Raw genomic sequence first — 17,049 nt, 5'->3', positions numbered from 1 at the left:
CAAACCCGCTCTTTTACTCTTTCAGTTTGGCTTGGTCTGGCTTGCTGCATTGGCAAAGAAACCTATTATCATGATACAGAAAACCTATTATCAATGTCACCTTTGGGCTTCCACACATAAGCATGTACCCCCCCCACACACACGGACACAAACACAGACACGGACACATACATCGTGCACCAAAAATATGCATGCCGCATACACACAAAAATGGGAAAAGAATTCAAAATGAAAGTACAAACGAGTACTAAATATTTGAAATGAAAATTCTCACCACCCTTAGCTTTCAGACAGATGCAAACGAAAACTGTGCTGAGATTCCATCTGTTCTGTCTTCCCTGCCGTCATTGCGATAAAAACACCCGGCATTTTGAGAGGGCATGCATCCCTCGTGATGGAAAGGGTTGGCAGCGGGAGCGGGGCATCACACGGTATCACAACTCAAGATGAGGAGATGAGGAAGTGGACCAGGTTACAAACCTCCAGGGGCTGACCCAGAGATGAAGTTCTACCTCGAGGCTCTCCTGCCTGAGGTTCCATCACTGTGGAGCCCAAATCTGCGAAACCCTACTCTCCGATACAAGTGCGCACCTCCCGTATCGAACCACGAGTCCGGATCAATATCCTAGGAGTTAAACAGACACACACACACACACAGAGACCAAGATCATTTGCCCAAAGGGTAAATGTCGACTTTATTCAGCACATGTCGGGTTCATATACTTGGGGGCAAAAGGACGAGAGTTCCCTCCCACCTGGGAGTGAGATCATGGTGTTGACCGCTTGGCAAGCAGGGGGTATTGAGCTGGTGGCAGGGGCAGGTGCTGCAGGAACCTTTGCTTGCAGGTGGAATTACCATATCAAAAGAGGACAAAAGTCTCTAAGCTAATTCCCCTAGCGGTGGAGCGAGCAGAGGAGAAGACAGGAAGCTAGACTAGTAGGAGATACAGCCCTGCATAGCGCCTCGAAGAGCCGGGAAAAGCCTGGGTACCAACACATCACCTTCTCAAACAGCAAGGCCAGCTGGTGCGGGGGTGTTTAAACATCAGTGAGAATGGTTACTATCCATAAGATAGCAACGGAGCACTGTGGGGGTCAGAGGACGGTGGGCCTGAAGATGACTTGGATCTTCCCGTTTCGATATCAGGATGAAGAGACGTGTGGTTGGTTAGAGCTACGGGGAGAGATTTAGGGACAAGTCAGGATTTCTGTTTTGTACAAATTGACACAGATGTGCCAATGGGACTTTCAAGTCTGTTGTTCAGTAGTTAGGAGTGTGGGTGGGGAAGACGGTTCCTCAGGTGGGGAGGGGCACCTGGAAGATAATGTACAGTGGGCTTTAGGCAAGGAGGGGACAAGCTGGACAGGGCACCATCTTCTGGATTACAGGACACATTCTTTAGTGTGCACACTAAACAACCTGTTAGGCAGCCAATACCCCAGATCCTACATCTGTAAAATTAATACAATCATGTCTCTGCCTCAGAAAAAAAAGCTTGCCAGGGGCCTGCAGGGTGGCTCCGCAGGTAAAGTCACTTGCAGGGCAAGCCTGACCATCGGAGTCCCACCCCCCGAATTCATGGAATGGTTTCTACATGGAGAGAACTGATTGTATAAAGTCGCCTTCCGGCCTCCACATATGTGTGGTGGCATGCACTCACCCCCTCCCCATAATAATAAATTAAATTAATTTTTTTTAATTTAAAAAGTGCTTGCTGTGGCTGGGGAGATGGCTCAGCGGTTAAGAGCAGCGGCTGCTCTTCTGGAGGTCCTGAGTTCAATTCCCGTAACCTTATGGTGGCTCACAACCATCCGTGATGAGATCTGGTGCCCTCTTCTGGCCTGCAGGCAGACACGCAGGCAGAATACTGAATACATAATAAATAAGTAAATAAATAAATAAATAAATATTTTTTAAAAAAATTCATGGGAAAAAAAAGTGCTTGATGATTTTACTTTCATTAACACGTCCATGGATAAAGAGGTGCCCGGGAATGTGAGAAAGCAAAGATCGTCAAGGTAGAGTACTAAGACACACTAAGGCCCTTGGAGGCAAACAACACTACGCCTCGCTAACAGAATGGAAGAGTAGGTTTTGCAAAAATGTCCGCTTTCAGTAGCGACTTCGGCAGAGGTATTATTTCTACGGAACGGGATAAACAAGGCTGTACACAATGGAACACTAACGAGGACCAACATGATCGCACCCTTCCCTCCCGTGTGCTTCTTTCCGATGACTTCCACCCGCCTCGGGGACACAGGTTACATTCATGTGGTCACACGTGTGCCTAGCACGTCGTTTCTACTGCCGCCCCTGTCTGTGGGAACCGGAGCGGGAGGCTGTAGTTCCCACGGCCGCCACACGGGGGCGCCAGCCAGCCACCTGCTTTGGGGCCTAGAGGTACGACCCGGAAGTACTTCTCCGTCTCCCCCGCAGCTGACATGGCGGCCGCCGCGGTCTCCCGGACGCTGCTCTCAGCCGCCCGACGGCGGCTGTGGGGATTCACCCGAAGGCCCCCACACGGCGTGACCGCTGCTCAGGTGAGCCTCGCTCCGCCGCGCCGGGGCCGATGCCGCTGCGCTCCAGGGCCTCCGGGTCCCCCAACCCCCACCCTGGGGCATAGGCGGGGGCGGGGCCGCGGGAGGGGGCGGGGCCGGGTGCCCGGGTCCAGGAAAGAGCAGGCGCTGACCAGTGAAAAGTTAGTGTTTGCAGACTGGAGATCAGTCAGGAATGCTGCCTCTTTTTTCTGCTTACAACAGTTCATCCTAGTTTATTTGAAAGTTTCCTAGCTCCAAAGGGATTTGGGAGTGTGTATGCGTGTGTATTACTAAGGTTGTATTCACCAATGTTGTTGTATTTGAGTCGTTCTCACCATGGTATTCCTGTTTGATCAGGCAACAGAAAGCCTCGTGGTTACGGAAGCAGAGTAGTGCAGGTTAACAAAAATTCCTTAAGTACCTGTCTTAGCTGGGGTTTCCACAGCATCTCTTAGAAGGGAGAACATATTAGTTGGGGCTGGTTTACAGTTCAGAAACTTGGTCCATTATCGTCCTCTTGGGAAGTATGGGGCTGTGCAGGCAGATGTACTGAAGGAGAGGCTGAGAGTTCTACGTCTGGGTTGGCAGGGAGCAAGAAGAGACTCTGAGCCTGCCTGGAGCATTGGAAACTTCCTCCGCAAGGCCACACCTCCTAATAGTTCCTCACCCTGGTGACCAAACTTCCAGATCTGTCAGTCTTTGGGGCCATTCCTGTGCAAACCACCACAGTACCCACGTGCCTGCTGATTAAGCTGACCTCGGGTTTTTGGGTACGACTGTAGCAAATACGTTTTTCTTATTTCACTATGAAAAGAAAGAACTGCTGATAGGTGACGGTTCTATAGTCTGATAGGTGACAGTCTACGGTGTGATAGGTGAGGAGTCTACGGTGTGATGGGTGACAGTCTACGGTGTGATAGGTGAGGAGTCTACGGTGTGATGGGTGACAGTCTACGGTGTGATAGGTGACAGTCTACAGTGTGATAGGTGAAGAGTCTACAGTCTGATAGGTGAAGAGTCTACGGTCTGATAGGTGAAGAGTCTACGGTCTGATAGGTGAGGAATCTACGGTCTGATAGGGTTCTACCCACATTTCCTTTTGTGATCTTAGCATCCTGTTACATTTTTGTGAAGTCATTTTTATATTTTTATATCCAGTCTAGGAAAGTGTTTTATGGATGAGCCCGAGGTCTTTCTTTCTGATTGACATTGCATACCAGAGTAGTAAGTAGTGTTTGCTCTTTCCCTCCTGTGCCCGTTAGCTGTGGTCTTGTGGAGGGAGCCGACTAAGAAGCACACAGGCTGCTCCCCAGGTTGTTCTGAACGTTCCCGAGACACGTGTAACGTGTTTGGAAAATGGACTCCGAGTCGCTTCTGAAAACTCTGGACTCTCAACGTGCACCGTAAGTGACTGCAACAGCCTTTCACCACACGGAGCCTCATTTCGTAGGGAGCCGACTCGCGGCTCTGTAGCTGCCAGGAAGTTGATTGGCCGTGTTTCTTTGGGCATATGAACCTCTCTCACTATTTACATCTGTCTTTGTTGACAGAACATGGTTGTGGGGCTTTCCCGCCCTCCCGTATACAGCACTGTGCCCCCAGCCAGCTCCCACATCATGACACAGATACTTACTAGTTGGAATGATCAGCCTTGTTTAGGCGCATTTCTGGCCAGCTCCCTTAGCCTGTTTCTCTTTACCTACCTTTTGCCTTGGGGCTTTATTGCCTTTCTTTCTTCTGTATCTCTGACCTTCACTGCTTCTCTGTGTCTGTCTGGTGTCTGCCTGGCTTCTTGCCCCAGGTGTGTCCCTTGCCTCCTCTCATTCTTTTGTTCTTCCTTAGCCTAGATTTCTCCTCTTTATTCCTTCTGCCTGCCTGCCCCTTCTCTACTTTCTCTGACTACCTAATGGCCATGGAGCTCTCTATTAGACCGATCAGGTGCCTTAGGGAAACAGATGCAATACATGTTTACATAATCAAGCAATCTTTTGTTTAACCAAAAAATTCAACTTTTCTCTATGCGGCATAGATAAAAGTAGCACACCTTTTCACAGTTAAAGACTAGTCTGCAACATAAACAGATGTAATTTGTATTTGTCTTAGTTCAAATAATATTCTACAGCGCAGTATTAAAACCCCTCTCACCTGTTTTACAGATCATTTCAGAGAAGTTAAATGGTTGTGTCTTGAGGTTATAAAACTTACATGTCAATTTGAACCTGACTTTCTGCAGTTCTGATGTTGTTTTTGCCACAGTTATTAATTGGATGTCCTAATGAGCTATGTTAAGAATTTGAGTTTGATATTCGTTTGGTTGTTTTTTCCAGACAGGGTTTCTCTGTGTATCCCAGGGCCAGGCTGGCCTTGAACTCAGCGATCCACCGCCTCTGCCTCCTGGGTGCTGGGATTAAAGATGTGCTCCACCACTGTCAGGCTGAGTAGCCTGGTGCCGAAAATTTCAAGTCCCAAGTTATATGAACAAACTGTCAGTTCATTGTGGTCAAAGAAAACTTAAGTGGAAACTTAAGATTGGAAAACATTTGCCAGAAAAAGGACTGAAATTACCTTCTGTCTCCACAAACTGAATTTTATTGTATGATTTTTAATAACATGTGTCTGTGTGTGGGGCATGTGAGTTCAGGTGCCTGAGGAGGCCGGAAGAGGAATGGTGCTGGGAAGCATGGTCAGGTCCTTCGTTAGAGCCGTGAGTGTCACTAGCGGCTGCCAGGGATTTGCCTAATCTTTCTGTGATCTCATTCAGGTTGGGCTGTGGATTGATGCTGGGAGCCGATATGAAAATGAGAAGAATAACGGAACAGCCCACTTCCTGGAGCATATGGCTTTCAAGGCAAGTTGTGAGGCTTTGCTAAAATGCAAAAATACTGCACTGTAAAGGACAAGAACGATGTCAATGGATGCCATGTTTCTATTTTTCCAGTATTGTTTGTGAAGTAATTACTGATAGTTGCTTTCTGACTTTGAAAGAAGGGTGCTGTTTTGGGATACAGGAATACACAAATGCCATCCTTAGTGGGTACTTTTTGAAACCTGGTATACTCTACAAACTTGACCTTGCCTGACTGGTGTTTGCTGTACACTTACTGTCTAAAGTGTTTAGATGAAGGACAGAAGGGAAGTGTCATAATGGTGTTTTTTCCTTTATTTCAAGGGCACTAAGAAGAGGTCCCAGTTAGACCTTGAACTTGAGATTGAGAACATGGGTGCCCATCTTAACGCCTACACCTCCAGAGAGCAGACCGTGTACTACGCCAAAGCTTTCTCTAAAGATTTGCCAAGAGGTATTATCACCTATACTGTGGAAAACGCAGTTTCCGTGAGGGCTCAGACATAAGTTAGCACGGTGCTTTTTGTATGTCTATTATTAAAAAAATAAATAAATAAAAAACAAACCCAGTGGGCGTCTGCTCTTAGGGAAGAATTAAAAACAAAGTAACATTTCAAAGCTAATGAATTATTAACTTTTGTGAATAAACAGTTGTAATCAGTTTTATTGCTCTAAAACTTTAGTTCCGGTAGGGTTTCATCAGTATCACCTGAGTGGTGTTCTGTACAGTACTCTGTGTTGTTTGTAGCCAGTGGTTGACATCAGTTGCTCTCCACACTATTTTTTGAGCCAGATCTTATTGAGAGCCTGGCTGGCCCAGGTCTGTCTAGACTGCCGAAGAGCAAGTGGTATGCACTGTCCTTTCTCTGCACTGGCTCTTTCAGATGTGGGCCTGGGGGTGGAACTCAGGTCCAGATGCTGGGGTGGCAGGGTCGCTGGTGAGCGTCTGCGTCACCACCCAACTCATCTGGGTTTCAGTGAATGAAATAGTTTCATGGTAATTTCCACTATTTCATGACCATCTCAGTATGAACTTTCTCCAACAACCTGCTTTATCCTGTTCATATTTGAAGTTTATTGGCTCAGACAAGGCCCCAAAAAATGAACTGAAACAAGAGAGAAATTTATACTAGAACAAAGCAATGAAACTTAGGGTTGTAAGTTTATTTTACCCTTATTAAAATTTATATTGCTATGGCAACGAGGGTATCTTTAGTTTGAGATATAATTTTTTCCATAAAATTTGCTCCTCCTCTGACTTCCTACCAAGTTAGGACTTCAGCAGACAGAGTTCTGTAAGTTGCTCCTGAGGGCATATTTTGGGTTATAGTGGGTTTTTTTCTTTGTTACATTGCAGCCTCATTGCTAGGCAAATATGGGTAGCAGTGTTTCTACCCATGTATCTGCGTGTGTACCTGTCTTTTCTCTTAACACATCATCTTTTGTTTCATACTCTTTGTGTGTGTGTGTGTGTGTGTGTGTGTGTGTGTGCTGGGGGTGGTGGTGTTTGAATCAGGGTTTCTCTATGTACTCTGGCTGTCCTGGAACTCGCTCTGTGGACCAGACTGGGCTTGAACTCACAGAGATCCACCTGCCTCTGCCTGCCTCAGTGCTGGGATTAAAGGTGTGCACCATCACTGCCAGGCTAGGTCATACTTTTTATTTAGAACCATTTGTATTAGCAGCCAGATTTCTGTGGATGTCTGACCCAGAATTAATAAGGAATGGTAACATTTAGGATTTTCCCAAGGTCTTCTATACCATAGAGTTTCTATTTTACATTCATTTTAATGTGATAATGAGGTTAAATATTCTAATTAATAATATTGAATGATGGTTAGTGTCAAGGTTTCTGATGTTGGCTTGAGATTTAATGCTTGTGTTTCTGGTGCTTTAACTTCGTTTAGCCGTGGAGATTCTTGCTGACATAATTCAGAACAGCACGCTGGGGGAAGCAGAGATCGAACGTGAGCGCGGGGTGATTCTCAGAGAGATGCAGGAAGTTGAGACCAACTTGCAGGAAGTTGTGTTTGATTACCTTCACGCCACAGCTTATCAGAACACTGCCCTTGGGCGGACAATCCTGGGACCAACTGAAAATATCAAGTACGTATATTTCTCACTTGAAAATTGTGCGCAAAAATTATGACATATACAAACTTCTGTGTTTCAGAAAGCCATGTTCACCCGGATAATCTAAAATTGTGACTGACTGTGCTGTGATGATACTCATAGAAAACTGGGAACTAAACAAGAAATGTTAATTGTGTCTTGATAGAAGAGGCAGCACCTTTGGCTACTTTCAGCCCTTAGAAGGACTTCGAGTTCTGTTCATTTCAGATATATTGTGTGAGGGGCTGTGCTTTTTACTTCTGTAAGAATTGCTTTACCTTTTGGTGTGGTGGCCTATGAGACAGGAAGATTGCTGAGTTCTAGGTCAGCCTGGGCTACAGAACGAGTGTTACGGATTGCTTTACTCTTTGGCTTTTTGTGGGGCCCACCACCCAGCTCCAGATAAACCACACACGGAGGCTTCTCCTTAGTCATGGATGCCCGGCCTGAGCTTGGCTTGTTTCCAGCCAGCTTTTCTTCACTTAAATCATCCCGTCTACCTTTGTCTCTGGGCGTTTATCTCCTTCTGTCTACCTTTCTTTCTTCTTTCTCTGTGTGGCTGGGTGGCTGGGTGGCTGGGTGGCCGCCCCTGGTGCCCTCCTCTTCTTGTTGTCTCGCGGCTTCTTCTCCCTCATGTCTCCTCCTGTTCATCCTCTTCCCCCCCCCCCACCCCCCCGCCAGTCTGCCTGCCCTTGTTGTCCCGCGGCTCCTTCTCCCTCGTTTCTCCTCCTGTTCATCCTCTCTGTCCACCCACCCTTGCTCCTGCTTCGCTGTTGGCCGTTCTCTTTATTAGACCACCAGTTGTTTTAAAGACAGAGAATCACAGTTTCAGAGTTAAAAAACGCAGCGTAAACAAAAGTAACACACCTTAAAATAATATTTTCCAAGAAATGAGACCCTGTCTATAAAATGAAACGAAATAAGGTAATCTTCTTACTCTATTTACAGGTCTATAAATCGTAAGGACTTAGTGGATTACATAACCACGCATTACAAAGGACCAAGGATTGTGCTTGCTGCTGCTGGAGGTTGGTTGTTCCTCTGATTACACTAGACACGGTTGTTGGCTCCTCTTGGGGCACATCCTGAAAGTGCTTAAGTGTGAGCACTGGACCAGACTCCCTGTTTTATTTTTAGTAGGTTTCATTTACAGAAACCTTAACAACCCATTCAGCACGTAAGTACATAACAGTGGGACTTTCTTAGAAGACAAAGGCTAATGAATGAACGTGGAGACAGTTGACTTGGGAGACTGTGTTGTGTAATTAGAGTCTTGAGAGCTTTAGTTGAGAAATAGCTTTCTCCTTGTAGCTATTCATGTGCTCAGTTACTCACCCGGTAAAGCAACTAGTCCTATAAGGGGAGGTACACTGGGAGCCCTGGAAATGTGTAATGTGAATCAGAACGTGTAGGTGCGGCAGGTTTCCTGTGAGGTCTGAAGAAGATTCATTTGAGATTCTGCCAGATTTCTTGGTGGCCTGAATTTGGGGGATGCAGTTATTTTAATTAACTTGCCCGTTTTCTCTTTCAATATCAGAGTATATTAAATTTGTGTTTGTGTGAATTTAACTTTTCTCTTTTTAGGAGTTACTACAAATTAAAACAAGTTGATCTAATGAACTTTTGAGTTGTTCTGTGTAGGTACTGAAGTCAATTAAAATTAATGGTATGGCCTAGATTGTTAGCATTTTGTCTTATTGAGTTACACATTTTTTGTTGTTTTGAAACAGACTTGCTGTGTAGCCCAGGCTGGCCTTGCACTTGAAGCCATCCTCCTGCCTCAGTCTTCTGAGTGCTGGTACAGCTGAAGCCACAATGCCTGATGACTTATAAATGTCATAGTTTATAAGTGTTGGTGTTTTAGATGCCATGTGCCAGTTTAAACCTCTCCTGACCTTTTCTGAGTCCCTGTCTCAGCTCCCATGTAGTCCTTAGTTATTAGGAAGTATAGCTGTATTATACCAATACATGATTTCATCTCCACTTCCTTAAAAGAAAGTTACAGGTCCCTGCCTTCTAGATTGGCCTGTTAGAGGAGAGCTGCACATCTGGCTTATTTAACCACGACAGTTACTAGTTCTGAAGGCAAGACAATGACGGAGGGGGCGAGGACTGTTTGATGGATTCTCTGCTCTCTGGCATCCTTGTCCTGCCATGACTTTGTGTCTTAACCCCTGGGCTGATGGTCAAGGCGACTCCTACATGGCAGTTCAAAGGACTGTACTGTCTCACTGTCAAGTTTTTTACATCACAGCTCTTTGTTTTGTTTTGGTTTGGTTTTTAAGACAGGGTTTCTCTCTGTAGCCCTGGTTGTTCCGGAACTCAGAGATCCGCCTGCCTCTGCCTCCAGAGTGCTGGGATTAAAGGCGTGAGCCACCACTGCTTGGTTACATCACAGATTTATTTGGGAACTATGGGTATAAACTCTGCTTTTAATTGGTTTTCATTTAGAGAAATCCTATTTTAAAATTTGTTTTCAAGTGTGTGTTTTGCTTGCCTGTGTGCATGTCCACCAGATGTAGTGCCTAGTGACTGCAGAGGTCAGGAGGAGACGTAGGATCACCTGGGTCTGGAGATAGAGATGCTTATTAAGCCATCATGTGGGTACTGGGAGCCGAGCCTGGGTCCTCTGTAAGAGCAGCCAGTAACCATCTCTCCAGCCCCCATTTAAATAAATCTTTGTTTGTTTGAGACAGGGTTTCTTTGTGAAACAGCTCTAACTGTCTTGGAACTCACTCTGTAGACTCAGGTTGGCCTCGAACTCAAAGAGATCCACCTGCCTCTGCCTCTCAAGAGCTGGGATTAAAGGCCTGTGCCACCACTGCTCAGCCTTAAATAAATCTTAATGGTAATATTTTTAAAGCCTTTGCACAAGCCTAGCACGTACTTAGAATTGAAGCATTCTGGACACTGAGGCAAGAGGATTCCAAGACCAAGGCCAGGCTGGACTGCGTGGCCAGGCCTGTCTCCGGTGCGGAAACACTTGTCCAGTCTTTGAGCTGATGCCTGTGCTCTAGGACTTTCCTGACTGACCTTGTTTGGGTCCCAGGCCTGGATAATCAGCATCTCAGTGATTCCTCTGAGGTTTGGGTGTCAGGTCATGAGTACATGGGGAAACAGGGATGTTTTCCAAAGTTAGAATCGGTGGTTTTGGTTCCGGGGTCGAGAGTGAAGCACTTCTGTGTGTAAAACTCTAAAGACTCAGCCTATTTCTGTTCTTCCCTACTTAAATGGTAACTTATGAAATTGACTTTTGACTAGGGTGTTCACTAAACTTTTATAATTTAACATGATTGTCTATAGAAACTGAGTTGAGGGTCAAATATTTTTTTTAAGTGATGAAAATGACAATTTCTCACTCTCTTGAACTGGCTTAGTGTTCATTGTGCAGAGACGTGTACTCCTAGAAGCCCATATGAAGTTATAATGCCCAGAAAAGTTACAGAGACCTATCAAAAAATCTAGTAGAATTAAAAAGAAGAAAGTCGAATGCATTTGTATGTTGGAAAGCTTTGAGCCCAAGGCTCAGCGAATGCAAGTCCTCCGTGTGTAAGGTACATCACATGATCCGTGCCGCACTTCCTGTGAAGCACGCTGCTGGCAGGTGGCTATCTTGAGTTGATGATGTGGCTGTTAGATACGTAAGAATATATTTTCCTTCACTTTAGGTGTCTGTCATGACGAGCTGCTCGAGTTGGCCAAGGTTCACTTTGGTGACTCTCTGTGCACACACAGAGGAGAAGTGCCCGCTCTGCCCCGCTGTGAGTTCACTGGAAGCGAGGTAGGTGAGCTCTTCCTTCGGTCCGGCCTCTGCAAGTCTCCTACTTAAAAATGAGCCTCTGGGGCTGAGCACACGGCTCAGCAGTTTGCGCTGCTTGCTGCACGTGTAGAGGACAACAGACTCACAGCCACCTGCGACTCCAGTTCCGGGGAAGCTGACACCCGCTTGACCTCTCTGGGCTCCATCACACACACTCACTCACGGGGCTTCGGGGGAGCGATTAAAAATGTTAAAAAAAAAAAATAGAGAGGAGTGTATAAAATCTGTGTTTCAGGCTGGAGAGTTGGCTCCAAGGGTAAATACAGGTGCTGGTCACCAAGCTGGTCATCTTGGGACTCGCATTGGTTGGCTTCTGAACCCAACATCCTGCCCATGGCGCCCCCCCACCCCCAAACAAAATGTAAACCTTTTCAGTGTGTATAAACTGAAACACAGGAAGGGAAAAGGACGGGGGCGCATTTGCTTACTTTCTTTCCTGTCGTGTAAGTGCCTTGCTTTTCCTTCCTGAGGAAGCAGGGTGTAAGAGCAGTGGTCACAGTTGCTCACTGTGTGTTTTTCTTTTGCACAGTGCATATTTACATGTGCTAGGGTATAAACGCACCCTTATAGTAAAAAGGCTGAATTTTGACCTTTGCACTGGGTGTGTGGTTGGCTTCATTTCTGCCCCACAGGCACGGTTGGGACTGCTGTTAGAGCCAGGACATGCGGAGGATCTGCTATCAGCTGCAGTGTTGGGCATCAGGTCTAGTTGGCCACATCATGACGTTCACAGTACTGTGGTGTTGGCAGCTACAGATTGGTACCATTAGTACTGCTTACATGTGGATTAAAAACATCACAGTAAGCCGGGCGGTGGTGGCGCACGCCTTTAATCCCAGCACTTGGGAGGCAGAGACAGGTGGATCTCTGTGAGTTCGAGGCCAGCCTGGTCTACAAGAGCTAGTTCCAGGACAGGCACCAAAAAAACTACAGAGAAACCCTGTCTCAAAAATCAAAAACAAAACAAAACAAAAAAAAAATCACAGTAAACATAAAATATTAGCGGACTAGGGCAACTCCTGTTGACCAGGTGGTATTTCCAATGCGGTGTTCTGGTGAAATTAACTATTCTGTAACTCTAGGACTAGTGTTGTTAACTAGTTACCTGTATCAGGATTTCTCTGGGCTGCCAACCAGCACCCAATAAATGGAGACTTATTAGTTATGAATGCTCAACCTTATGTTTGCTCCACTAGCTCTTACAACTTAACCTGTTTCTCTTCATCTCCATTTGCCTTGGGGCTTTTTTCCTTTCCTTCATTCTGTGTGTCCTGCGGTCACTGCTTCCTCTCTGTGGTTGGCGGATGCCTGGCTGGACGGCCCTGGGCATCTCCCTCTTTCATATTCTCGCTGGTCACCAGCCCTGCTTATCCCTCTACTGCCTAACTGTTGGCTCTTCAGCTTTTTGTTAGACCAGAAAGGGGCCTTATGCAGGCAGAGCAGCACATCTGTACACGATTAAGGAAATGTAACATAATGTAACACAGCTTTACTTAGTTCAAGTACTATTCCACAGCAGGTACCTTGTTTGTTCTAACCCAGATCCGAGTGAGGGATGACAAGATGCCTTTGGCACACCTTGCCATAGCTGTTGAAGCGGTTGGTTGGGCACATCCAGACACAATCTGTCTCATGGTTGCAAATACACTGATTGGCAACTGGGATCGCTCTTTTGGAGGAGGAATGGTAAGTGGTTTTTGAAGTAACTTCATGATAAATGGAAGACTGTCATGTTTTTTAAAATGTGAATTCCTTGTAAGGCTCTTCCCATTTTTGAAATGGCAAAAATAGGCTACTTGTACGATGACTCTTGACCTAAAATATCGACTCATCTTGGGTTGTACCTATGCCTGTCATACTGTGTTTTAGCGGGACGGTTGACAAAACAAGGGCAGAAGAATCGGTTTTTACTGTTCGAATAGTATTAGGTACTGTGTAACCACACTGTGATGTCTGTCAGTGTTAATGTTCTAACCTTCTGGGCACTGTCTTCATTGGTGCACACGGAAGACCCCAGAGGTTAAAAAACAACAACAAAAAAGCACAGCTAACTCTGAGACTGCTGAGAATGTATAAGGGTTTGGCTTGTGGTGCAGAGGTGCATTGCCTCCCACGCCCGAGCCCTCGGCTCAGCCACTGACAAAGGAGCATAAGTCTGAAGAAAGCAGGCATGGTGAAAAGCTGTTAAAGAGGCAGAAGGCACGGACCTCTTTGTACTATTTTTACAACTTTTCTAAAAAGTTTACATTTCAAAATACAAAGATTTGTCTGAAAGATCCAAAGTACATTTCCTGTGACTATCTTAGATTTTGGTACAATATCACCTCAAGGTGCATAATGAGAGCCTTCCGTGTTGCGGCAATAGAACTGTAGGCTATAAATGGGTGCAGCTGCTAAACCAGTTGCAAGAACTCACTGCTTTTATATTCTCTGTTGAGGCAGGTAAGTGTTGTAAAATTACTGTTGAGGTGTTGCTGGATAGAACTGGGAGCTTAAGCAGAGTGTGCTGCATGTTTTTAATCCCGATACTCAGGAGGAAAACACAGGTCAATCTCTAACCTGGTCTACATAGTGTGTTCTAAGCCAGCCAGGGCTATGTAATGACCGTGTCTCTAAAAATAAACTCCACAACGGCTCACCACGTAGGGCTGGCACTCACTGACAGCCTCAGAGCTCACTGTGTGTGTGGGACTTGGATCCATGTGTCCAGTGTACAAACCAAGTTGGATTGTTTTTCTTTACAGAATTTATCCAGCAAGCTGGCCCAGCTGGCTTGTCACGGCAATCTCTGCCACAGCTTCCAGTCCTTCAACACGTCCTACACAGACACTGGACTCTGGGGACTCTACATGGTTTGTGAACAGGCGACGGTGGCTGACATGCTGAGCGCTGTGCAAAAGGAATGGTGAGGGGACAACGTGCACTCCTTTATTTATTATCTTAGGCTGTTTCCTAACGGTGGTGACTTTAGCTTCAAAGGAGTGACTGCGATGTTTTTAAGGACAGATGTTTCTTTTAAACCTCACGTGAAGCTAATTATGCTCTAAAATATTTATAAGTCAACTGGACGTTCAGAAAACACCTCTAAAAGCATGAGGAGTGGAGACATGGGCCAGTGGTAGAGCACGTGACTTCCCTAGCCTAGAACCCTGGTCTGAACCCCTGAAAGGCAGGTTAGACAGGCGAGTGTGACCCTTTAGGACAGTCCCTCATGGTGTGACCCTTTAGATGACAGTCCCTCATGGTGTGACTCTTTAGGACAGTCCCTCATGGTGTGACCCTTTAGGACAGTCCTCATGGTGTGACCCTTTAGGACAGTCCCTCATGGTGTGACCCTTTAGGACAGTCCCTCATGGTGTGACCCTTTAGGACAGTCCCTCATGGTGTGACCCTTTAGGACAGTCCTCATGGTGTGACCCTTTAGATGACAGTCCTCATGGTGTGACCCTTTAGGACAGTCCTCATGGTGTGACCCTTTAGGACAGTCCTCATGGTGTGACCCTTTAGGACAGTCCCTCATGGTGTGACCCTTTAGATGACAGTCCCTCATGGTGTGACCCTTTAGATGACAGTCCTCATGGTGTGACCCTTTAGGACAGTCCTCATGGTGTGACCCTTTAGGACAGTCCTCATGGTGTGACCCTTTAGGACAGTCCCTCATGGTGTGACCCTTTAGATGACAGTCCCTCATGGTGTGACCCTTTAGATGACAGTCCTCATGGTGTGACCCTTTAGGACAGTCCTCATGGTGTGACCCTTTAGGACAGTCCTCATGGTGTGACTCTTTAGGACAGTTCCTCATGGTGTGACCCTTTAGGACAGTCCCTCATGGTGTGACCCTTTAGGACAGTCCCTCATGGTGTGACCCTTTAGGACAGTCCCTCATGGTGTGACCCTTTAGATGACAGTCCTCATGGTGTGACCCTTTAGATGACAGTCCCTCATGGTGTGACCCTTTAGGACAGTCCTCATGGTGTGACCCTTTAGGACAGTCCCTCATGGTGTGACCCTTTAGATGACAGTCCCTCATGGTGTGACCCTTTAGATGACAGTCCCTCATGGTGTGACCCTTTAGATGACAGTCCTCATGGTGTGACCCTTTAGGACAGTCCTCATGGTGTGACCCTTTAGGACAGTCCTCATGGTGTGACCCTTTAGGACAGTCCTCATGGTGTGACTCTTTAGGACAGTTCCTCATGGTGTGACCCTTTAGGACAGTCCCTCATGGTGTGACCCTTTAGGACAGTCCCTCATGGTGTGACCCTTTAGGACAGTCCCTCATGGTGTGACCCTTTAGGACAGTCCTCATGGTGTGACTCTTTAGGACAGTTCCTCATGGTGTGACCCTTTAGGACAGTCCCTCATGGTGTGACCCTTTAGGACAGTCCCTCATGGTGTGACCCTTTAGGACAGTTCCTCTTGGTTTGCTGACCCCAAACATAAAATTACTTCATAACTAATTTTCTACTGTTATGAACCGTAATGTGAATATCTGATAGACAGTCCATAGGTTGAAAACTACTGACCAGAAGGATTAGTCAGTAGGCCAAGGCAGAAAAACTTGCAGGGCTTCCTAGAAATTTGTTTCTTTCATTATTACGAGCCTTAAGTCTCTAAATTTAGCTAACTGGGATTTTTTTGTTTCTTAATCTAAATATTGGGCTATTAGACTCAGCCAATTGTCTTGAGAAGCTAAGAGGTGACCACTAACCTTCCCCTCTCTGAGCTCACATGGCGACTCCATGGATGCCTGTTCTCACAACATGGTCACTGTTTTACACTCTATTACTCTGTCTGCTGATTAGCAATTAGACAGAGTTAGGATTTTTGGAATATTAATGGCACTTGAAAAAATAATTCATATTTTACCTTTAGTTTTAGGACTAGTAATTTCAGGTTTTTACTGAATTGAAATACAGTCACGTGTATGTTGTACTATAGCATTTCCCAGGCACTGACGGCCATTCCAACTGTTCTAGGGTGCGACTGTGCACCAGCGTGACGGAGAGTGAAGTAGCACGCGCAAAAAACCTCCTGAAAACTAACATGCTGCTGCAGCTTGACGGTGGGTCTTCAGAGGCAGGCGGGAGTGCTCGTTGGGCAGCGCTGCGCTGACTGTCTGCATGCCCACGTCTAGCTGGATACTTAGATTCCCTTCTCTAAACAGGCTCGACTCCAATTTGTGAAGACATCGGCAGGCAGATGCTGTGCTATAACAGGAGAATTCCCATCCCTGAGCTTGAAGCAAGAATTGATGTAAGTAATCCTTAGGTCAGTTACCAAGGCCGAGGCTCCCTAACTCATGGTTTAGGTTAGAAAGGTCACGCATGTAGAATCCATCTTCACCACAAAAAGTCCTGATGATATCGCCCGTTTTAGGCTGTGAATGCAGAGATGGTTCGAGAAGTCTGTACCAAGTACATCTATGACAAAAGTCCAGCTATTGCTGCACTCGGTAAGCCTGGCTCTCCCCTTGTGCACACAGTTGCTAAGGACTTGGGATTCTGTTCTCACTGTCTTCTTTTTAATCCATAGGTCCTATTGAGCGTTTACCTGATTTTAACCAGATTTGTAGTAACATGCGCTGGATTCGTGATTAATTTTTGTGATCAAATATTCTGCACACATATATATTTATAAAACTAGAGATCTTTAAGTTTTAAAAAGCTGTCAGTCTTCAAATGAAAAAATAAAAATGTTATTTGGAACTCTTGTGTTGGTCTGTTATATATAC

The 17,049-nt window shown here is 45.9% G+C and overlaps 1 protein-coding gene across 1 annotated transcript; it reads left to right on the top strand.

The window, feature by feature from the left end:
- The first annotated feature begins 2,399 nt into the window (after window positions 1-2,399).
- Pmpcb (peptidase, mitochondrial processing subunit beta) lies at window positions 2,400-17,023 on the top strand. The gene is made up of 13 exons (XM_048433510.3): window positions 2,400-2,541; window positions 3,801-3,941; window positions 5,300-5,386; window positions 5,708-5,837; window positions 7,291-7,489; window positions 8,444-8,523; window positions 11,164-11,276; window positions 12,858-13,001; window positions 14,060-14,220; window positions 16,295-16,380; window positions 16,483-16,571; window positions 16,695-16,770; window positions 16,851-17,023. Exons 1-13 carry the CDS (start codon window positions 2,443-2,445, stop codon window positions 16,913-16,915), a joined length of 1,470 nt encoding a protein of 489 aa, XP_048289467.2. The 5' UTR covers window positions 2,400-2,442; the 3' UTR covers window positions 16,916-17,023.
- The last annotated feature ends 26 nt before the right edge of the window (window positions 17,024-17,049 follow it).

Source organism: Myodes glareolus, chromosome 27 (genome assembly GCF_982192425.1).
Source record: "Myodes glareolus chromosome 27, mMyoGla1.1, whole genome shotgun sequence".
NCBI lineage: Eukaryota > Metazoa > Chordata > Mammalia > Rodentia > Cricetidae > Myodes > Myodes glareolus.
This window is presented reverse-complemented; position numbering and strand designations above follow the sequence as displayed.